The sequence below is a fragment of the Saccostrea echinata genome, unplaced genomic scaffold (genome assembly GCF_033153115.1).
Source record: "Saccostrea echinata isolate AGI-Se365-2 ecotype Australia unplaced genomic scaffold, CSIRO_AGI_Sech_v1 ptg000022l, whole genome shotgun sequence".
In the NCBI taxonomy this organism is placed as follows: domain Eukaryota; kingdom Metazoa; phylum Mollusca; class Bivalvia; order Ostreida; family Ostreidae; genus Saccostrea; species Saccostrea echinata.
In genome coordinates this window covers 16,965,332-16,990,834 of record NW_026889771.1, presented here as the reverse complement: position 1 = coordinate 16,990,834, position 25,503 = coordinate 16,965,332, and the positions used below count along the sequence as shown (strand labels likewise).

At 32.7% G+C, this 25,503-nt stretch overlaps 1 protein-coding gene and 1 long non-coding RNA gene across 2 annotated transcripts; one reads left to right on the top strand and one right to left on the bottom strand.

Moving 5' to 3' along the window:
* The first annotated feature begins 208 nt into the window (after window positions 1-208).
* On the top strand, window positions 209-19,938 carry LOC133190562 (afadin- and alpha-actinin-binding protein-like). The gene is made up of 13 exons (XM_061326258.1): window positions 209-391; window positions 2,904-3,037; window positions 3,663-3,831; window positions 4,295-4,433; window positions 6,256-6,325; window positions 6,497-6,650; window positions 6,809-6,902; window positions 7,626-7,727; window positions 11,307-11,497; window positions 13,206-13,382; window positions 14,038-14,137; window positions 17,003-17,126; window positions 17,838-19,938. The coding sequence occupies exons 1-13, from the start codon at window positions 209-211 to the stop codon at window positions 18,040-18,042; spliced, it is 1,842 nt and encodes a 613-aa protein (XP_061182242.1). The 3' UTR covers window positions 18,043-19,938.
* On the bottom strand, window positions 16,660-25,503 carry LOC133190564 (uncharacterized). The gene is made up of 2 exons (XR_009721599.1): window positions 25,363-25,503; window positions 16,660-17,151 (listed from the first exon to the last, which is right to left on the bottom strand). It is a non-coding gene; the product is annotated as an uncharacterized LOC133190564 (long non-coding RNA).

Below are 25,503 nucleotides of genomic sequence, written 5' to 3'. Positions count from 1 at the left end.
AGATGATCAAGCGTGAGCTAAGAACTTTAAATTCACCTTTAAAGAGATTTGAAATTTAAATTTTGTTAGACTGTGTACTCTTGATTCTTTTGTTTTATGCACACATTATAATATGTCAGACCTATATAGGATGGTGCCTCTAGTATGAATTGATTAGACTTTAGACGTGAATCCATAAAGCAATCAATATTTCTGATATTTTGACAGGATGGCTGACCTAGGTGTGCTGAAGTCCTCCTCCAGCGGTCAGGACTTCTTGTTTGATTTTTCCACCACCTTCCAACAGATGGTGGGGGATGTACACTTTTACTCCTGCCAGGAGTCTGGTTGTGATGAGAACACCTTTTGTACACCTGACACTGTTGATCAGTGTCTCTCCTTCCTTAATCAGGTAGGTATTGATTTTAAAGATACTTCTGCCATTGATCAACAACATCATAATATTATCTGTGAATGAGCTGTTATAAATGTCCACTACTTAAATGTTGAAGTTAAACAAAGCAACAATGTATGGGAACAAAAGTTAGTTTTTATTGTTAAGGTGGAAAAGTTTGATAAACTAGACATTGTTATCTGATAATCAGGAAATGGTACAGGTAAATGACCAAGCTGTGATTTTAGCAATTCCTGTACTATACAAACATTACATAATAGAGTGATGTACACAGAATGACAGATGGCCAGGTAATTATACATTGTATGGATAAAGAGATGTCACACTGGTTCTGTTTTATGATGGCAGTTCTGGTTGGTGCTGTAAAGGTATCTATAATTACAAAATTTATATCCTACATCCAGTGAATATAGCATTATATGTCTGAGACTATATAATTTATGTAGCATTATTTGTCTGAGACTATTTGTAGCATTACATGTCTGAGACTATATATGTAGCATTATATATCTGAGACTATTTGTAGCATATGTCTGAGACTATTTGTAGCATTATTTGTCTGAGACTATATGTAACATATTATATGTCTGAGACTATTTGTAGCATTATTTGTCTGAGACTATATGTAACATATTATATGTCTGAGACTATATATGTAACATTATATGTCTGAGACTATATGTAGCATTATTTGTCTGAGACTATGTGTAGCATATATCTGAGACTATGTGTAGCATATATCTGAGACTATTTGTAGCATTATATGTCTGAGACTGCAGGTATAAAGTACATTGTAAATTTATCAGTGAACCATTTTTTTAAAATTTAATATGCAATATGTATATTTATCTTTTATAATTCTTTATTTTTGACTTCAGTCTTGCAGGTACTTAAATTCACTACTTCAAGATACATGACATATAACAAATTTTACATACATATCTTTTTTAAAGGAATATATAAAAAAAAACTGCAATTCATTCAAAATGCTACTCGGTCATTATATTTTTTTCATATACCCTGTTGTGATGTCACAGTAAATGCTCTTTGGATTTGTTTGACAATGATGAAGTAAAATAATGTGAATTCATGTATATATATAATTTAATTCTTGTTGTAACATGCTTTTTGATTGGCTGAAAAATTAGTTTATACTAATAACCTATAACTATAACCTGGGTTGCCTACGTCACAATGACTTGCGTCAAAAACGTATCAATCCGCTTGACATTACATTTAAATTTTGTACAATTTAATGTCATATTTGAGGTGAAATTGTCTATTTTTCCTACACTTAATGATAGAAAATTAAATTATAAGGAATGAATTTAATAGCTGCCATTGCGCTCATTGCACTCTACCCTATCACTATTATTCATTGAAGTTAGATGTACAGTAAAACATGGTTATATAGTGAACACCCTTAAGGAATGAATTTAATAGCTACCCAAGTTATATGGTATAACCTGGGTTGGAACAGTTTACACTTCTTTATAAACCGCTTTGCGGTTTATAAAGCACAAACTGCCCCAACCAAGGTTATACCGTATAACTTGGGTAACTATTAAATTCATTCCTTAAGGGTGTTCACTATATAACCATGTTTTACTGTACATCTAACTTCAATGAATAATAGTGATAGGGTAGAGTGCAATGATCTTACAAACTAGAAAATCTTGCGAGTCTGCATTTCACTGAGGGCTCTGTATGGCCCAGCTAGTGAACCATTTTTACATTGTGCTATTTTTCAGCGGAATGCACTTATGCCACATGGCAGGGCCCCTTCCCAGGCCCTGTTCAAATAATGACTTCCAGGGATAGGAATGGCCGTTATAAAGGATCAAAGATTTACATAGGAATATATAGCAGAAAATCTTTTTAAAAATTTTTAATTTTAATTTTTTTGAGCATTTAATCATGGAGGAAGCTGTGGAAGTGAAATGTGAACAAAAGGACAAAAGTGTGTTTGACCTCCTAGGCTTCACAATTATTGGTTGATTTTACAGATTATTTTATTTACCATGGCAACATCAATTGTTGAAATGAGAAAAACAATATATGGATTTTACTGTATTATGTTATTTTACTTAGTGAAGTTTACAAATGTACCAACAGCAAGACCATATGTTACCATGATGATTTTAAAGCATCCCCAGGATGTATGTTTCAAGTTAGGTTATTTCTTGATGCCTTTGGGGGTAGTGTACGATGGGCCACAATATGCCAGGGTATGAATTTTTTGTTTGAAAGTAAGAAACCAATTTTCTCAAAATATTCTTATGAATAACTGCAGGGCCAAGTGTTGTGGCCCATGGGCCTGTTGTTTAATGATTCTCACAAATAATTGATTCCTTGTATTTTAATCAATGATAGATATACCATCAGTGATTTAATTGAGTAATTGGATTATTTGTTCACATCAATCCCTACTATAGAGCAGTTCACAGCACAGCATGCAGTCTATCAAGGAGGCAAGTAGTATACCTCTATTTCATATTTGTTTTGACAGGAATTACTTTCCCTGGGGTTCCAAGCTTTGTCATGTGACAGTCAGAGTAAAATGACAAGTCTGATTAACCGCCTCTACCAGATCTTGTGTCTGTACCAGAGACATGGCCGAACAAAGGAGGAACTTGAAAATAGGTAATCTTGTAGTCATCATACTTTTGGAATCCTAGCTACCACAGTAATACTTTATTCGTCACTTGGTATGATATTTCATTTATCTAATAGTGTCAGATCACAAAGGTATAAACATGCAAGTAAATGAAATTTCTATGTGATCATAAGTTTTTTAGACTTTTTTTAAATGTTAAGACAAGAGAAACTTGATTTTTAGTTTTAAAGATTTTTTTCTCAAAAAATTTTGATAGGAGGAGAAATAAAAAAGATATAGTTGATTTTTATAATTCAAATAAAATTTTTAAAATAACACATTCATGTCTTTAGCTCTTTACTGCATTCTTTGTTGCTGGTTGACACAGGGAACATAGGGCCTTATAGTCATTTGAGTAATATCAGCCATCAAGCTTTACTATATAAATCATTTTTAAAGATCACAAAACCCTTTTGGGAAAAAATAGGATATGAATCAAAATTAAGAAGTTGAACCTGTGTATGCAAGAAACTTAAGCTTTTTTTCAATCAGAAAGGATCAACTCAACAAAATATGATATTCAGAAAGGGCATTTATATGACCTCTGCATCATAGATCACTGTATTGGTGAATACATTATTAAAGTAATTCATGGTTAACAAAACTTTGCAGACTACTGCGTGTCAACAGTGAATGTGAAAATTACCAGCATGCTATTGCGAGGTTGAAAACAGAAAAGGAGAAACTTCTGAGAGAAATAAGTGTAGAGCAGGAGAAAAGCCGTCAACTGTTGGTCAAACACAAGACATCCACTACAAAACTCAAGTCAGAGAAGGAAGAGGTAAAAAGTGCTCAAGGGAGAAAATGAAATTTCAGTTCAGTGAGTTTGTGGTTAAATATTTACATCCACTGAATATTATTTCCTTTATTTCTTAAGAAACCCATTGCCGTTTATCAGTGAGTAAACAACACTAAGCAACCCACCTGCATAGATTTCTTGAGCAACGGCTGTTCCATCAATTATACATACAATGACATACACTTCTATAATACAATATTTAACATGTTTAATTTTACTTTGAATGTTTTTTAATACAGATATAAAAATAAACAATAAAATGACTTTCTTTGTTTGTTGGTACGGGAATTAATGTCGCAGCTATTGCAGAAAAAAAAAATTACATAACCCACTTACGAGGGTTATGTATTTTTTCTGCAACAGTTGCGACATTAATTCCCGTACTAACAACCAAATAAAGCATTTTATTGTTTAAATGATTAAGTTTTATTCTGACTTGTTATAGGTGAAGAGACTTACAAGCATAATCAAGGACAGAGATACACAATATAAACATGACCTAAAAAAGAAGGAAAGAGAATGTAATAAATTGAAGGAGAGAATCCATCAGTTACTAGCTGACAAGACACCCAATCGGAGAGTAGGTAAGAATAGCAACCTGACTTCCCACATCCCACCCCCACCCAGAATACAGACACCCAACACAGTGATAGGTAATTAAGGAATAATTCCAACCCACTTCTGAACAGATAAAGAGTCACTTAAATACCAACATAATAAAATGAGGTCAATATATAATACTGCATGTCAGTCACTGAGAAGCTGTAAGTCATGATTTCATTTACAGACCATGTTTGTTTGCTATTTAAAAATCGGTGATTGGATGTTTTTGATAAAGGTAGTATGTTCTTTTGTTAATCACTTTAATGTTTCACAGAACTGGGAAGGGGTGGGGGTTTCATATTAAAAACTTCTTTTAGTACCAATTTTTTTACTCTAACACTGCATTCCCCTTATATTACCCTTTGACAATACTGCAGCCAAAAGTGGGGGGGGGGGCAACCAGACTTTCAATGAACATTTCCTATAGAAAAACTTGTGTCTGGAAAAAAAGTGGGGGGGGGGGGGGGGCGCCCCCCCCCCCCCCCCCAATACTATGTGCCTGTATTGAGATTTCACTAGCATAGTAATTATCAAAAATTAAATTAAAAGTCTACTTTCATTTTCGATAAACGGCCCTGAAAAAGCAAAAAAGAGAGTTAGGTGGTGTTTCCGGTTGGCGGATCCAAGTTAGTGACATTAATTTTTAATGAGACTGGAAACTAGCAACTGTTTAATTATTTGATAAAACATTATCAATGAATAATTCAATTAAAATTTGATTTACATTATATGAAAGAAATAAGTTTTGATTACTGATTAGAAAATAAAATATGCAAATCATTTCAGTTTATGTTCGATCTGAGTCTTCATAGAAATTTCTAGAACATCAGATGGCATCGAACCCGATATAAGAAAGAAAAATGAGGTGTTTTATGTCGAAGCATAATATTGAAAAAAAAGATGATGTGAATGGGCAGGGAAATGATCTTTATAGTAAAGCAACTGATATCAGTATGAGTCATGAAAATGTTTATATATCAAAGAGCTTTTAGTAAGTGGTGCTAATAAATCTAGCATTAAAATTTGCATATTCGCCACAGCATAATGGCAATGAACCTGATGTACAAAAAGGACATAGTAAACTTGCTGAAGAGAAAATGTCAATAAATATGGTACTGTTTTAAAAATATGAAGTAAAAGTGATTTCATCTAAGTTTTTTTTTTTTTATCTTTGATGGAAAGGTAACAGAGCACTTGAAGTTTAATTGATATAAAAACAGTATAACAGGTATCAAAATATAAAGATGTTAACATAAATATAGAAATCCTCAATTAATGAAATTGATATCTTAAAAGTTAAAAAAGAAAAGAAAAGAAGGAGGTGTATATCTTGCCCACTTCTATTCCTAAACATATTGTGGGATTTTGTACAAAGTTTTTCTTCCTGCTATAAACCTATAATTAACTGCCAGTAGAAAGTATAAGATGCATGCATAATATTTGAATTGATCAGTAAAAAAAAAAAATCAATTTCCTGTGCTTGTGTAGGATTTCATCTGCTAGGTAATAGGAAATTGTGGTGTGGAAAAAATACTTTTGGTCAAAAGGTTGAGGACAGTTTTATGATTTTAAAATGAAATTTTCTCCTTACTCCTTCAAAACATCTGGAGATATGAATGCTAACTCAAAGAGATGGTACAAAACATCTGGAGATATGAATGTTAAACTCAAAGAGATGGTAGAGAATTACAAGTATATGTGCAACAGCAACAAGTATTTCATTGACTACATGTCAAAACCAAGTAAATTTAATATATTATTTCATTTTTATATATATTTATGACCTTTGTTACAATTTTGCAGGTTTGGATATTGCTTGCTCCTTACAGAGCTCTGATGGCAAAAGAAGTACTTGGAAAATAACCTCTAACAAGTATGTAGCTTATTGCTACTACATAGCTCCCAAACAAAATAACATTTATGAACTCATTTACCATCAAAAGATTGTCAGTGGATTTTTTTTATGTAAAGTAATATATGAAGATTTAAGGATATTTTTCCAATAATATTTAATCTCTATAAACATTAATTTTGACATTTTTAGACAAGATGAAATGTACCAGCAGGTCATCACAATGTATGAGGAGAAACAGAAAAATCTATTGGTTGAGAACACAGAATTAAGGACCAGTCTGAAACATGTTTACAGAGACATCAGCAATGCACTGGGTCTTCATGATCACCTTACAACTCAAAAGGTTTTTATACTATCCATGTTTTTGTTTTCAATAGTCTATATATCTTAGTTATATATTTGGTCTTTTCTTGATTCTGATATAACCTAAATCATATAACTTGATCAAAACATTTAGAGAAACTTCATATTAAAGATATGTACTTTATTTTTGTTGCATAGAGTACTACTTTACAAGAACTCGAGTCTTGTTCTAGTGAAGAAGAGTTCACGACTTATCCCTCAGCTTGTAGTTATAGATCTCAGGACTCAGATGGTGAGTTTTACACTCAGTAACCACTAATAGCTATAGGATCAATTACCCATTATTCTCTGATGTGAAATTTGCATACTATAGAAGTAGCATTTACATAAAGAGTAAACAAAATTATAGAAGCAAGCACAATTTACTGGTGGCAAACAATAATTTCCTATTTCATTTGTGCATTACCTGTGAATAGGGCTGGGACGATATATTGAGATATCGATAATATTGATTCTGTGTGAGGACGATACGCTTATCGATACATATGAGAAAATATCGAAATATCGCAAAAAAAATTCTGACTTATGTTATTCTTTGTTTACTTAACATTTTGGGTTTAATATATAAAAGTAAATATGCTAGATATAAATATAGATATGAAATACATAAAAAATAACACAACTTGTGTAAAATAATTTTGTTTTCAAAAAGATATACAACTTCTTTAAAGTAATTATTCTTATTTATGAAGAAATGTTTTGTTCATTTCAATACCAAAAAAAGATTTAATAACCAATTCAACATATCGTGATACATATCGTATTGTGGCTCAAATATCGTGATACGTGGGATTTTGTCTGAAATGTACATAAATGTTATAAAATATAGTCATGTATAAAATATATATATATATATATAAAATATAAAACAAATATAAAACCTCAGGAATTTTGGAGGTTGAGTGTATTGCACATCCTTAAATTATTATAAACATTTGATTTCATACATTTTTAGGGTACTTCCAAATGCCTTATGACATGATAAAGGAAACACTGGAGACCATGTTCAAAGAAAGATCAAGAAAATTGAAAGAAAGGAGGAAAAGAAAGCTGCCAAGTGAGTGAGAGAAATATAGGATCATCCTATGGTTTGTGATTTTTTTTATCCAACAAGTTGTGTGTTTTTATCCCTGAGCCTTGATGAGGGGATAAAAAAACAATTTGCTGGATAAAAATTTTTATTATATACCCAACTGTTTGTCACTCAGTTTTACTGATGAATTCACGCAATCACATGACGATGTGATCCGACGTTCCGGATCACCACACTGTGGTTTTCTGAATCCATATCACCCCTCTCTGAAACTGATGACGTAGTACACAGATAAATGACGTTTTTATTCTCGCGCATCAAATTGTTCCTTGACAAAATGGTTTGTTTAATGGACTTAAGTTCTGTAATTGATCCAGAAAGTTTCCTTTTATTATATTTTGCTAGTTGTAAAAGTGTCTCGTTTGATCTGATGATCCGCACCTGTCAACTTGACGTGATACGGCTCTTCGGATCAAGTTACTGTTATAATAATATATATATATCTAATCACAAACCAAGGAAAATCCTTTTATGAGGATTTTTATGCTTTGCACTGTTATATATAAGTAAATCCACAATATTTGACTTGATCAAATTCACACAAAAGTGATTGCGAAGACACAACTGTGGATATAAAAACGATATCCTATGAGCTATATCCTCTGTATAAAGGAGTAACGTGATAAAATTGCATAATTATTTTTAAAAAAAGTGTATCATTACTAGTTTATTATTCAAATATATCATTGAGGGACTTGGCCAGATTTTGGTATTTCAAGATCTGTCTTTGAGGTGATTAAAGCCTATAAGGAACTTCATCTGATTAAGGGAAACCTGAATCTAAATTGTCTGCATTAATTTATTTTTATTAACACGAATGTATAAAACTTGAATTAATTAAAGATCATGGGAAACAGTTCTTAATACTAGGATTTCATTTTTTGAACTGAAGCTGAATATGATTGAATGTTATATTACACTCCCACACTGCACAAATGGTACACGTTCCCAACACGGTTTACAAGAAACACTTTACACAAAAGGCTAAACAGTTATCTCAAAAGGCTGCACAAAACATTTTTATATGATTCTCGCACGCTTTGGCTTCGATCTGGATTTTCTATTTGGAATCTCTCGAACATTATTTATTAAATGTTGTACTAATTAAAAATAGATTAAATGAATTGCACACTTTTTGAAAACCAAAGGCTTTAAAGTTTAAAATATGTTTTTTCATTGTGTTTACCAAAATATTAAGCCCTGATACACCTTATATTACCAAGGTATAGTTATAAAGCATAATTAATGCAAATCATTTCCCAGTGAATACACCAATAATTATAAATGGTCTACAGTTCTTGTTTAGGAAGATGATTTGATCAGCACAAGATGAGAAGAGTTAGTTATGCAGCTTTGTAATGATAAGCAAAAAGAGAATTAAAGAATGGACGGTTTGGGATCGCTAATAGTATATTGTTTTTAGCTCACCTGAGCCGAAGGCTCAAGTGAGCTTTTCTGATTGAAATTTGTCTGTCGTCGGCGTTGTCGTAATTTTTTTCACATTTTCATTTTCTTCTCCAGAACTACTGGGTCAATTTCATTCAAACTTGGCACAAAGTATCCTTGGGTGAAGGGGATTCAAATTTATACAAATGAAGGTCCACGCCCTCCTCCAAGGGGAGATAATTACGAAATAGCAAAAAATTAATGGCATTATTGAAAAATCTTCTTCTCAAGAACCAATGGGCCAGGAAAGATGAAACTCATGTGGAATTATTGTCAGATAGTGTAGATTCAAGTTTGTTCAAATCATGACCCCGGGGGTAGGGTGGGGCCACAACGGATGATCAAAGTTTTTAGGGATATATAGGAAAAATCTTCAAAAATCTTCTTTTCAAGAACAGCAAAGCTATGATTAGTCATATTTATATGGAAGCATCCTCAGGTGGTGTAGATTCAAGTTTGTTCAAATCATGACCCCCGGGGGTAGGGTGGGGCCACAATGGACAATCAAAGTTTTACATAGGAATATATAGGAAAAATCTTCAAAAATCTTCTTTTAAAGAACAGCAAAGCTATGATTGGTCATATTTATATGGAAGCATCCTCAGATGGTGTAGATTCAAGTTTATTCAAATCATGACCCCCAGGGGTAGGGTGGGGCCACAATGGACGATCAAAGTTTAACATAGGAGTATATAGGAAAAATCTTCAAAAATCTTTTCTCAAGAACAGCAAAGCAATAATTGGTAATATTTATATGGAAGCATCTTCAGGTGGTGTAGATTCAAATTTTTCAAATCATGATCCCAGGGGGTAGGATGGGGCCACAATGGATGATCAAAGTTTTCATAAAGTATATAGGAAAATCTTCAAAAATCTTCTTTTCAAGAACAGCAAAGCTATGATTGGTCATATTTATGTGGAAGCATCCTCAGGTGGTGTAGATTCAAGTTTGTTCAAATCATGACCCCCGGGGTAAGGGTGGGGCCACAATGAACAATCAAAATTTTTTATAGGAATATATAGGAAAAATCTTTAAAAATCTTCTCAAGAACAGCAAAGCCACGGTTTGTCATATTTATATGGAAGCATCCTCAGATGGTGTAGATTCAAGTTTATTCAAATCATGACCTCCAGGTGTAGGGTGGGGCCACAATAAAAGTTCAAACTTGTAGAGAAAAAAGTCACAGTTAGTCAAAAAATTATGTAAGCATCCTGAGTTAGTTTAGATCTAATTTTGTTCGAATCATATCCCCACTCCCTTTTAGGGGTAGGTTGGAACAACTTATGCATTTAAGCTTTTCAATACTAAACTGATATTTGCTTTTTTCCTAGCCACAGAGCTCAGGTGAGTGATGTGGCCCCTAGGCCTCTTGTTTATCACATGTTTACCCCTTTATCCCATGGATATCACTTATAGGATATTCTTTTCACATCCCACTGTTGTGAGATCACAGTGTTTTGTGTGAAAATGATGAAGTAAATAGTGTGTATTCATATATAAAAACTGTGTAAAACATTGATAGTGATGTAAAAAACGTAATAAAAAGAATCTCCCGTGATTTGTGGTGTGTGTTTTTATCCCCTCGCCAAGGCTTGGGGATAAAAAACACACAACTAGTTGGATAAAAATCATATCCAACCACAAATCATGAGAGATCCTATACGTTAGTTACTTATCCTGTATTTGCTAAGTTTACTTTACACAGCTGTCCTATAACATTTTTTGAATCTTCTGTTATTTCTAGTTATTTCTTACTTTAAAGTGGGAAGCTGCATCTCTGAATGTTCGATTTCGCTAACATATAGTAACTAAAAAATTTCAGAATAATAGAGCAAAATTAAACGATGTTCATTGAAAATAAATCATGGAAGTCATCCAAAGTTAAGGGCCTCAATAGGAGAGAACAGTCTATGCCAGGGTATTGGTCACGGAAATTACTGTATATACACAGCCATAGACGATAACAAATATTTACTGGTGTAGGTGACAGCAAACTTAATTCTGTAATATATATATATATATATATATATATATATATATATATATATATATATATATATATATATATATATATATATATATATAATTATTTTTAGGTCCTAACAAACCTGCCAGAACTTGTCCCCCTAAACAGTCACCAAACAAATATTGTGACTTGGAGCAGCTCAAGAAGGAAATGGAGACATTGAAAAAGCAGATTAAGACATACGAAGATCAGCTAGAGAAGCACAAAAGGGAGAAGGAGAATTATAAAGAGGTCATCCAACAACAGGAGGACATGATACAGGTCAGATGATACATAATACAGATAAGATTTATGATACAGATAGGACTTACCATACATGCTACAGGTCAGATTTCATGCATAAGTGCAATTAAGGTTTAAGATATGTAACCACTGGATCAGAAAAGATCAAACTTGTGAACGCTTCCAGACATTATGTAGATTGGACCCAATTCGACCATTTAAAATGCATGCATGCTTTAAAAATAAAACCAGTGAATACTGTTGTACAAATGTCAAATCCAATAGTGTAATCGCTCTTTGTAGTGTATTGTGAGAGTTGCAATATCATGAAACAGAAAAAATTAAAAATTTCCCTCTGAATTTTCTATTTGCATTTAATCAGGATTGATTCCAGTGCAACAGAATATCAAACTATTGGAGTCCAACTTAATCTGATGGATTTTAATCATAAACCTCTATTCAGTTGCTGCAGGTGTATTTAAAGGCAGAGATTTTAAGCACCGCATTCAAAAATATCTGGTCTGTGTACCCCTGTCAATCAAGTGATTAAGGTACATCATTGGGTGCTAGAACTTGATTGACATTTACTTACTAGTCCCTGTGTATACCCTGTACACCTTGTTTGACACTCCTGGTGACCTTCAAATTAACTTTTGATCCTTAGATATTTACCACACGTGGTATAAACAATAGAGAAACTGTGTTACTATCGAATTTTTAGCTTGATTATACATATACACACACACTTTTAGTATTTGAAATAATTATGATATCTTTTATGATAAGATATATGAAAAGTAAGTATAACTTTTTTCAAAACTCAACAAATACTTTAAATAATAATATCATTTTAATGGATGGGGATGCTTTGACACACATTCAATTACAAATTGATAAAAATTATTGAGGTTAAACTTTATTTCCAACCTTTTATTTCTAATTTTAAATCATCTCAAAATCCCAACACAGGTAAAGTTTGACTTCTTGGGTATACTACTGTGTATTAAATCACTTCCTGTGTATAGAGATTGGGAGAGAAACGACCACAGGTAGATTGCCAGCCCTCAAGGCATTCACACCTGTACAAAATAAGCCCCTCCCTTACCTGGAATTTACCACCCGGTAAAAAATCTCTGCCTTTAAGTTCATTTTGGATAATTAAATTTTGTTATTTTTTTGTCTGGGAGAAAACATAAAATTAAATCCAGCTTAAATTATTTAGTTTTTAAAACTCATTATTAGGGTCCCAAATGAAAATATGGGAATCACATTGTCTGTCAACACTTTTCTTGTGATGTGATAACTCAAAGAGTTTTCAACAAAATGTTTTCAAATTTTGAACACAAATATTTTAGTATAAGAGCAAGATTATACCTGGAGAATTGAGGGTCATATCACTTTGTCTATACATATCTTTGAATTAGGCTCACCTAGTGTGGATTTGTTTCTTAACTGGTGTTAACAACAGCACAGATCAGTAAATTACTGGTATATATGGCAATTGTATTGTTATCATAGTATGGTGACCAAAAGATTATGAGCAGCAGCATTTTCACTTCATATGCAAATCTGAAGTACAGTATTTTTATTTTTGAAGTGATAAAAAAAAAAAAACAATTAAATTAATCCACATTAAATCATTGTCAAACAAAAACATTGATTTTTTTTTTGTAGGTCAAAAATACATTTATACCATATGCAATCCTTAGTACTTCACAGTTCTTCCAGTACTTTGATTTCTTTACAGAATTCCATTCAAATGCACAAACACCAAAACTCAACAGAGCATATTTTGGATGACTCCAAGGTTGAACAGGAACGACGGAGTCTTTTAGAGCAGAAGAGATTATTTCATGAAGAGAAGAACCACTTCACAGAAGAGAGGAAGCAGTTTACAGAGGCAGCCATTAAACTGGGTAAAGAGGTACGTGTATTTCAGGACCCGAGTCACTCAGTACATTATTGAAGGAGTCAGGAAAATTTCAGTGCCCTTGAGCAAGCCTATTTCAAGGATTTAGGTTAACTGTTTCATTATACGATACAAAAATTAGTCCAATTTTAAAATTTGCAACTGCAATTCTGTTTCTTACACAGAGCAATTGTAGGAGCACAGTGGAATTAGCACTTACCCAGAATATAGATCAAATGAAATGTACAAATTCAATAGAAAAGTATTTGAATTATAGTCTACAGTAAAAATCAGATATAGCGAAGTCCTGGGGACCTGTGAAATTACTTCACTATATCCGTAATTCGTTATATCCGTATAAGGAATTCATTAAATTTATATAGCTGGGGATCCAAGAAAACTTTGTTATATCTGTAAATTTGCAATATTTGTGTTCGTACTGAACGAGTTTTACTATATAGAATACATGATTCTGCAAGGAATATTCTGTTTAGGAGTTCTAAAATGGTGTGTATCAATTCATCAAACTGATGCACTTTTTTCTAGGAATCAGTTTTTTTTACATTCCTTTTTAAAGAATCAGCAAATTATATCAGTTTACTCTTATATAGTGAAAAATCAATAAAGTTGTAATAATTTCTCTTAACAATCAACCTGTGTTCTACTTCAGAGGAGAGCTTTAGAGGAAGAAAAGACTGCCATTTTAAAAAATCAGTTTCTTCAGATATCACCCTTCAGATCTCCCTCAGACAAGTCTACACCTCATAAAGGTAGGTTCATCTGATTCAGTACACCTCATAAAGGTAGGTTCATCTGAATCAGTACACCTCATAAAGGAAGGTTCATCTGAATCGGTACACCTCATAAAGGTAGGTTCATCTGATTCAGTACACCTCATAAAGGTAGGTTCATCTGAATCGGTACACCTCATAAAGGTAGGTTCATCTGATTCAGTACACCTCATAAAGGTAGGTTCATCTGATTCAGTACACCTCATAAAGGTAGGTTCATCTGATTCAGTACACCTCATAAAGGTAGGTTCATCTGAATCAGTACGTACACCTCATAAAGGTAGGTTCATCTGATTCAGCAGGGTTCGACACTAATGGTAGCCCGCTGGCCCGGGACAACTGAAAATTAAGGTCAGGCTACTAAACATGTATTAAAGCTTGCCCTGCAGGGCTACTGAAATTTTTTACCAAACACGGAGCAATTGTAAAGATTTATAATTTTATAAAGTACAAGTTTTGATTTTGTTACAGTCACTTAGAGTATTCAGCGATTCTCGGTAATTTACCTTACCGCTGTACCTCATACGACAAATCCACATGTGTGACAACCAACCAGGTTTTTTTTAAAAGCATATACTTATCAGCTACAAAAAATGAAGAGGTAAACATGCTTTAATTAAAAAGTTAACAATTTAATAACTTGTTATCCTTATCGAAGAAACATCCCTTTTGAAAATGTTCAATACATGGTTTTCCTCATAGATGTCGTAGCATTAATTGCTGCATTTCTAGCCCTCTTACAGTTTGGGTTATTTCGAATCACGTGTGTACATGACCGCAGCCAAACAAATTGCACACGCTGCACACTAAGTAATTAACTTTAAAATCAACAAGAAAAATCAAAAAGTAAATGATTTTTTTTTTATTTGGGGAGACTCTTCGTGAACAATACCAAATAATTAATTAATTAATTATATAGTTGTTTTCTTGTTGTTTTCTACCTGTTTTTTTTTTTCTGGTTATTCAAAATACCCAGAAGTGACCCACAATACAATAAAAAGGTGAGTAAATATAACTCCCCTTTGAGTCACTGAATTGAAGATGGACTTGCAGTGTAATGGAGATACCTGGCTTTCCTTTAATACCAAATAACCAGTTTTATTATACCTTTGTGATTTTTTTTAATATAAAAATATGACGAATAAACATTCTATTTTTTCCAAACAGCCCCTACCATGGAATAGTTTTTGTGCTATTTGCCCATGGTGAAATAGTCATTAAACTATTCACCGACAGCATTCTGTTTCCCTCGCTTTTCATCTCGGAACTCTCCTGGTTTTATCCAGATTGTGACGTAACACAAGTAAAAACTGCTTCGGTATAATAAAACACCTATTTGCTGGCTATGGGGACAATAGCAAGTTTATTGTCCCCCTCGACAGCAACTATTTCCCTTGGCTGCACCTTGGGAAATAGTTGCTGTCTTGGGGAACGATAAACTTGCTATTGTCCCCATAGCCAGTAAATAGGTGTATAATAAACTTGTTAATCTAATTATTTGCAGTCAAAATGTAAAAGGTGATTTAGAATATTCTAATTGACTACACATATGGAATTTTTCAAATAGAAAAACGCCTTAGTTACAGTCATGAAGTGACATATAATATTACCCAAAAATACAGCCAGAATGCAGGATTTGGCATCTCTATTTTCAAAATTTTCCGGGGGAGGCCCCCCATACCCCCACCAGCAGGAGGGGAAAGCCCCTCCCGCACCTACCCCCCTCATCGCTTCGCAACTCGGCCAGCAGCCAAAGGCTGCTGGACAACTAATTCACGAACAGGGCTAGTATAAATTAGAAATTGCTAGCCCTGCAGGCTTCTATGATTTTAGAGTTAGTGTCGATCCCTGTTCAGTACACCTCATAAAGGTAGGTTCCTGATATAGGTAGGTTCATGTGAATCAGTATACTGTAGATTCCTAAATATACGCGAGGAATAAATTATCGCGTAATTACGGGAGAAGCACCACTCGCGAAATAAAATTACTCGCTTTTATTTTTATGGTGCTTTAATGTATGTAAAATCTCTAGATAAATCATCCATTCGCGAATTATTGTTCTCGCGATTTGACGCCCTTGGGCCATTTCGCGATATTAAGTACTCGCGTAAAATAAGGAATCTACAGTACCTCATAAAGATAGATTTCTCTGAATAAGATGCATATACAGAACAAAACATGGTTAGTACCCATAAACCACAAATCTGGATATTTTTAGCATTGATGAATTTTTAGCAATTTTGTGCATGGTGTTCTTTAAAAAATAAATAAATAATAAAGGTCAGTTAAATCTCAATGAATTTTAATTTAAACTTGAATGTGAAACTCTTACAATGTTTTAGTCAATCATTTAAAAAAAGAGATTTGCATTTAGGATGATGTTATTTTAGTCTCGAATGAATTTTTAATGCCTTGTCAATAATTTTTGTCTAAAGTTTTGTTTATGATTTAGTCCTCCAGATGTACCGTTATGACCTTAAAAAATTGAGAGATGACCACAATAGCAGTAATGAATAACTTTATTTGTCAAACAATTGACCACAGTACCCATCAAATTGACTAAATTATCAATTTTCTGAAACCAGAAATTACCTTTGACAGTTATTGTTCCTTATTGTCAACCTGAACTCTAAGGCTTGTGTAAGCACTGAAGTGATGCAGAATTTAGTGTCACATGTGAACTAATTGAAGCTCTTTTTCTCAAACATACAAAGTAAAAATAAATGTGGGACTAAAAAATGAAGTTTAATAGAAAGATGAATGGATTGCAGTCACTAGATTTTTACCACTTTGAAAACATCAGCACTATATGGTGTTTTGTACAAGATGTGTTTGCAATTTCAGTGGATTCCATTCGCCTCCTTCCCTCCACCCCCCAGTTTTCACCAGCTTGTCCAGGGCAGCCAAAGACTCCATCCACTGTAGAACTCTTCAGATTCCTGGGAATTACTCCCAAGGAGCAATTTCTGTAAGTGTTTGCATGCATCTGAGATCTGTTTTACAAAGGAAATACATGTAATAACTTAGTTTAATCATTTTAGATCATTCTAACATATCTTGATAACTTGGTAATTTTGTGAGACTATACTTCATATATGAAATTACTTTACCACATTCTTATACAGAGTAAATTTACATTTTTATGCCCCCCTTTGAAGAAGGGAGGGCAAATTGCTTTGCTGCTGTTGGTCTGTCTGTCTGTCTGTCGGTCCAGCAACAGTTTCCGTTCATTTTCTTCACAGAGGTTGCACATACTGAAATGAAATTTGGTATACATATTTATCATAAGAATATCTAGGGCAAGTTCTGTGTTGGGTACAATCGAGCAATTTTTGTCAGAGTTATGCCCCTTGGACATAGAAAAATTCCAAATATTTGCAGTTTCCGTTCATTTTCTTCTCAGGTTTTACATACTGAAATAAAATTTGGTATACAGATTTATCATAAGAATATCTAGGTCAAGTTCTGTGTTGGGTACGATCGAGCAATTTTTGACAGAGCTATGCCCCTTGGACTTGGAAAAATTCCAATTATTGGGGGAGGGGGGCACAAGTGTTTCACAAACATCTCTTGTTTTATCAAAGTAAGAATAAAATAAAATGCAAAGGATCGGTAGGTTTTGCATTTCCTAGCTGAAGAATTTTTTGTCATGCCAAACTCTTTTATTTTTTCCTCACAGACATCACAAAAACTCCTCATTAGGTGACTCCAGTGAACTGAAGCGATCCCACAGCTATGAGTGCCTTAATAACAATACCACAGTGACCAATTCTAACGACAGTGGTGACCTTTCTGTATTCTCTGAGAATAAGTCTGGTGTAGTCAAGAAATCACTATTCCAGCATCTTTCCTGTACACAAAGTAATGATGATCTGGGCATTTAACAGAAAAAATGCTGTATATTGGAGCTGATTATTTGAAATGTGTTCTTTTTTTGTAATGAACTTTTGTGAGGGCTATTTAATATTTTTCATGACTTTTACCAGCAAATGTTTCAGTAGGGATTGGATTATATAGCCAAATCAAAATATGTATTAGGTTTTTTTAGCTCACCTGAGCCGAAAGCTCAAGTGACCTTTTCTGACAATATTTTGTCCATCTGTCTGTCTGTAAACGTTTAACACTTTCAGCTTTTCAAGAACAACAAGACCAATTTCAACCAAACTTGCTTAACCACCCAAAAAGGTATTCAAATTTGTTCAAATGATGTACTTCACCCTCTTTCAAGGGAAGATTATTAAGAAATTGTGGAAAATAGATTGGGTCATCTAAAAAAATCTTTAAAAAAAATCTATTGGATCAGAAAAGATGAAACTATTGTGGAAAATTCCTAACATAGTGTCAGTTCAATTTGTAAAAAATCATGGCCCCAGGGGTAGGGTGGAGACACAATAGGGGATCAAAGTTTTACATGGGAATAAATATACGAAAAATGTTTCTGCTCAAGAACAGCAAGACCATGATAAGTTATGTAAAGATGCAATCCTCCTCATACAAGTATAGTGCAAATGAAAGTTTGTTCAAATCATGAGCCCCTGGGATAGGGCCAGTTCACAATAGGGAATCAGAGTTCAACATGTGAATATACAGGAAAAATATTTAAGTCTTCCTCTCAAGAACAGCAGGGCCATGATCAGTAATATAAATATGCAAGCATTCTCAGGCAGAGGCAGTGCAATTTCAAGTTTGTTCAAATCAAGGCCCCCAGGGATAGGGTGAGGCCACATTAAGGGTTTAAATTTATATTTTAAATCTTCTCAAGAAGAGCAGGGCCATCATTTGGGGCATTTATATTCATTCTGGTGTATTGCAGAATTTAATTTCTTTTAAGTTATGGTTAAGATGACTTGGGTGAGAGTTGTGACCTTTGGGCCTCTTGTTTCAGTCACTGCATCCACATCAACTTTTTAGATCCACTTTTGAGCCATTCTGATCAACAGTTATTTAGTATCTGTCGTTCTGGTAACTTTTAACACTCTCAGCTTCTTTCCAATTTAGAAGGACAATTTCAGCTAAAATTTGCAGAAAGCATTGCTGTGTTTTTGGGGTTCAAATTCATTCAAAGGAAGGGCAGTGTCTCAAGTCAAGGGAAGATTATTAAGAATAATATTAAAGCAGGGTTGGATCGACATTTAAAATTTGTTTTCAGAACCCCATGTCAAAAACCATAAAAAAATTAATGCAAACTTTCTTATCTGGGGTTTGCACAAATGGTAAAATGATAAAGGTGAAAGTACCAGGGTACATATATATGAATTTTGTGATAAGTCAAGGCCCAAATTTGTAAGTTTGAATTAAAATTCTCTAAATAAAATTGTTAAAAGTGTAGACTTATCATTTATGGTTTATGTATGAGGATGAGGTATTATTTGTCTGTGACTGGGTGTGTGTTGTGGCCCATGACCTTTTTGTTTGGATATTAAGTTTTATCACTTTTATTGGATGTCAATTCTGTGTTGAATGCATGGTATATCACTATGAAGATCTATCACACATCTAATAACTATTAATCATTTTTGCTACCATGGGTTTGGGATTGTCAGAGTTTCAAAGGGCACTTTATTAAGTATCAAAGACAGAAGCTGGTGAAGAAATCGATGTTGAATATTTTTATACTTGTGTGCCCCTGTCAACTCTCTAACTTATCTTGCATATTTTCTCCTAAGTTTAGTATCTTTCTGGCATATTTATAAATACTTGTCTGTATGTTCAGCAAAGATTTTTAACATTTTCATCTTCTCCAAAATTACTGGACCCACTTCAACCAAACCTTAAGCAATCTTGAGTAATTGGGGGGGGGGGGTTAAAATTATTGAAAATTATTAATGAAAAATAAGTAATGAAAATGTGTGTCAGTATAATAAATAATGAATGGATGACACTTAAAAAGACAAAACTTGTAGAAAGTACCAGAAACACTGCAACATAAAACCTTTCTTTGGAATCAAATTGATAAATGGCAAAATCATTAGAATATTTGACCATTTACTTAGTTAAGGGTCAAAACGGGTCTCATTACATGTTCATTTGGCAGAGAAAGAAAGTGTGCAGTATATGTGATTCTTGTAATATAGTGATATAAGCTTTGTTTTTCTTTTAAAGAAGACAGTTACTTATAAATAATCAGAAGAAATTGCTGAGTTAGCATTGGTGTTGGGAATTCTGGGGAAATAGGGGAGACATGAACAATAAACAAAGTTAAATGCTTTTTGCTAAAATATTCCCCTGATTTGAATATTTGTTTAATTTTTATTATACACATGCAGAGCAATAAGGGAAAATGATGACAAATAGCTATATCTTAGTAACTTTAGTTACATAAATCAAAGTATCTTATATCAAAAGATTTTTCCTAATATTTATTAATTTTATTGATTGCAGCAGTGTAACTGATTCATTGCATTAATTAACAATTATGTAAAAGTGACCAAAAGGATTTTTATGCCCTTATAATTGAAGATTATACTGATGTAGTGGTATACCCTATTATTTAATACATGTAAATATAATAATACTAAAATGTACATGTATACTGATATGAAGGCCATGAAATCAACCATTACAAAAAAGTATGGTTGAGGTTAAAGTTTTTTAAAAGTAGGTCAAACTACAAGGTCATGATCATGAGGTCAAAAAATTTGGTACCCAAATAAAGGTCTTGGCACAAGAAGTACATGTGAAATATGTTAGCCCTAGTATTAATCATTCAAATGTTAAAATAAAAGAAGTTAAAATTCAAAAATGGTTGATGCTAGGGCTTTCATGTTTCAAATGTATTTCTTGTGACAGGACCATCAATTTTTACCTCATGACCTTGGAGTTTGATTTTTACCTTTGAAAACCTTTAACCTTGCTCATAACTTCAGAACATTTTATAGTATAGAGCTTTTATATTTCAAATGTGTATTCCTTATGACAAGACAAGGGTACCAATACTTTAACCCCTTGACCTCTGAGTTTGATTTACATTTGAAAACTTTAACCTTGGCCATGAGCTACCATGGGGGGCATCAAAGTTTCACAAACACATCTATCGTTATTTTAGTTGCACTTTAAACAATGCAGAAACTTTTTTTTGCAATAGAGTGAGAAATTCTTCAAATTTGGGCAAAAACATCTACATTGATATTATTAGTGTAATTTTATGTTAATGGGAAGTGTATTTCATTTCAGTGTATCATTCTACCTCCATGTAAACATATCAAATAACATATCATGTTGATGAGGATTTTTTGTCATCGAAAATGTATTCTCTTGTGCTGTATAGGTGCCTTGTTATTTTCAAATTGTATACAATTATCTTGTATTTTTTTAACACCTTTTTTTTTTGAAAAAAATAAAAGTTTATATTTTCAAAATATTTTCTTTTATTATTGCAAAATACTGCTTGCCATAAAATGATCTGGCATTTTACTGATCCTGACACTTGATATATCAAGGATTTATAGAGAGGTAAATCTAATTGTACAGCATAGCTCAAAATCCAAAAAGAACATTGGAGGGACAGTATGTATTTTTTGAGCAAGGGTACAATTAACTAGACCTTTTGTCCCCTGCTTTCATAAAAGCTCATTTGTCTGTTTGTCCTGTCACAAAAATTTTAGTCTTGGTCATAACTTTTGAATGAGAAAAGGTAGGGTTTTCCTATTTTACATGGACATTACCTGTGACTAGACCTTTTCAATGTATTATGATTTTTGATCCCCTTGACATTGAACTTTGACTTACTTTTAAAAACTTTTTACATAAGTGATCTTTTTAAATGAGAGAAGATTTGGTGTTCATGCTTGATATGTGCCTTACCTGTGAAGAGAACTTTCCAAATATCCTATGATATTAGCCCCCTTGACCATCACCTGGAAGTCTGGTCTACTCTCAAATTAACATTGGTCATAACTTTTGAATGAGAGAAGCTAGGGTGTTCATAATTGACATGTTGATTTGATGTGCATTACCTTTTACAAGGCCATTTGAATGTGGTATGTTTTTTTACCTTGTGACCTTGACCTTGAAGTTTAATCTACAGTATTTTCCAAAGTTTTTAACATTGGCCATAACTTTTGAATGAAAGAAGATAAGGCTTTCATATATTACATATATATTGCCTATGACAACACCTTTCAGAAAAAAATTCTGAATTCATGACCTTGACCTAGAAGCTTGACGTACTTATTTAAAGTATTAACTTTGGCCATAAAGTGTGTTACATTATGAAATGGGTGGTTATATTTTAAGTATTTTAAACAGAAAAACGTAATAATGGCAAATATTTTGCATGATCTGCGCTGATTGAAGCCAAATTACAGGTAGAAAATTTGAACAAGATTAGGGTAACGCAAATTTCCGACTAGGGTAAAGATTTTGTGACCTATTTGAGTGATTAGGGTAAAGCGTGTGTAAAATGTCATTTTGCTTGTTTCAGGGTTTAAAAAATGATATTTCAGCAGACTCAAAATACACTCTGCTAGTAAATTCATAATTCATTGCACCAAACACTATGTAACTGAAAATTTCTCAGTGTGCTGACAATTTCTGGAAGAGCACAATGGCCAAATTTTGTTCAAATCAGTGTATGTTTCTGTTCATAAAAAAATTGAGTCTTCAAAACACTGTTCTATCGATTTAGATATGTCGAAAAAGATTTCCAAATATCTACAGATCAATTAAAGTAACATCAATGAAATGTGAAAATAACGAACAGAAATGATACTCAAAATCCAATTTAAACAATACAGTTTATGAGCAGTGCAAACAAGGATCGCTGAAAACATCAGAGGTGAGATCAGGTGCCATGGGGAGTAGGCATCATCTTTCGATCGGTCACTTTCGCCACGTGTCCTTTGTTTTAATGAGATAAACGGAAAATGTGTTCACAATTCAGTATTAAGAAATTAATGAAATAAATTTATATGAAAGACATCAGTCAACATTCGAGCTAACAACATAATGTATTTGCTAACAAGATCATTGCATTGACGATGAAATATGAAGATAACGAACAGTGTTCCATCTCGAAAGTCCAATGAAACGATACAAATTTGTTGTTTAAAGACCTAATTTTTTTACCGTAGAGGAGAGAAAGTGGTCTTAGTTGTACTGGTGTTATTTACCTGGAGACCCCCAATACTCAAGATGTCAAAAATCCCTATACACATTGTAGTACACAGGAAGTCTGTCTTTGATAATCAAGATCAACATTACGCGTTTCTTGCGTTTCTTTCTTCTAATTTTGAGAGAAATTATTGTAAATAATTTATATACAGATGTATTTAATATAAAATTGGTTAACGTTTTCATCGATATCTTTTGAAGGAAAAGAATTATAAAGAAATGTCTTTTTTTTTTTTTTTTTTTTTTTTTTTTTTTTTTTTTTTAGAAAAAAGTAAAATAAAAATAAACTACAAAACTACAAAGCAATTATATCAATATTTTTTAAGGCAATATGAGCTGCAAATTTGATGTCGGAAATTTTTGTTGCAAAATTGTAATTAACTATTTCAATGACAGGAAAAAAGAACGTTTATAGAGTTTTGTTCAAATTTGCGATGAAAGAACTGTTTAAAGCTTTGGTTGAAGCCGAATTACATTATTGTCGTCCTGTACAATATTGATTCCTTATATAATACTATCTATTCGATTGTAAAGAAATCTTTCTTCTGAAACAATTTAATACTTTATTTAAATCAAATTAATCAAAAAGGTTCAAATTACATAGAAATTTATCAAAATAGTACATTTTAACAGCAAAATTAAATTCTCAAAAATGCAGCTCATATTGCTTTAATCCTCAGTTAAAGAAATCATTCAATATTATAAGTGTAAATATTGAAATAAAGATATTTCATTTGTCAATTGTCATGTGGACAATCCGAACTTTGAGCATGATTACTGTATGCTATTTTCGCATTTCAATCAATTGATAAAAGTTTATTTCAATTACCCGCAATAAGGATTTAACTCCGTTACTGTCGAGAACCAACAAATGCAAATTAGACATAGGTTGTTCACTCTTTTTCGATGATTTCGCCCAAAGTGAGGATTAAAAGATACAAAGTAGATTCAGACTTATACAGGAAACATACTTAAAGTTAAATGAAATAAATTAATTACATCATTTATACATGTATATTTATTTAACAATAAAATAATATATGTACCTAAAACGGAAAATATAATGTTCATAATAAGAGTAATATTTTATATGAAAATTGTAGATATTTTAAAAAAAATGCAATCGGTATGACCCCTTTGTGGAAGCAACAGTTCTTGAACATTTTCGAGAAAGCCTTTTCAAATTTTATTAATTGTACAAAGCAGTTAAAAATCAAAATCGCTCACAATCAGATTGTAGTATAAATAACTTTAACCTAGTCTCGAAAAACTTTACCCTAATCGTAAATAAATAGTTCAGAAACTTTGCCCTAATCTGCAGCAAAACTTTGACGTGCATTTTCTTTTTAATTTACGCTAAAGTTGAATAAACTCTTCAAGCGAGCATGTAAAACTGAAGCTGCCTGACAAATTGGTGCAAAATAAAGTCAAACTTTACTCTAGAAATCACCAATATTTGTAGAAAAAAATGTGAAGCGTTTCTGCCTATCGCTGTCTTGGACTAGGGTAACGCACTTTACCCTAGTCCGTTTCTAAACAGTGAATTTTTCCTCTAGAAGAGACAGGGCTTTCATATTTTTTTCACAAGAGCAATACTTGTGAAAGACCTCTAGGATTGTATTATGATAATTGACCTCATGTGACCTTCGTGTTGAAGTTTAAGGGGAAGAAGGACCTTGAGCTGAAAAAATACTTGTCATTCAATTTTTTTTATATTTTGTATATTTCTAATTAACTATGTCCCACATATCTTAAAGCAGAAATATCATTAGGTTTCTGACCTTATTTTCGAGATATTGATTAACAAATACTATGTCCTACAGTATCTAAGTGGAGTTTTAATTCTCCATGTTTCCGGGCTCATTACTCTGTCCACAATGGGATTTTTTAAGCATTTATAAAAAAAAATATGTAAGTGGACATGTATCTTTTAAAATATTTTAGAGTATGAATAGGGTTTAAGATTCGAAAAAGCAAGTTTCTTCTATCACTCTGCATCTGGATAGGGAAAATTACGTACTTTTTAAGACAACTTAAACAACATAAAACGTAATTTACAAAAAAATTCTATCGTTCAATATTTTTAAATTTACCTTGAAATGCAAGTCCTTCGTATTATTGATTAACTGTAAAAATTTCGAATGGTGAAGCTGACCTCAATATTGCACAGGACATCGTGAAAGAAGGCATAAGCATGACAAAACCGTGTCATGTTTACATTTCCCGAGTACGGG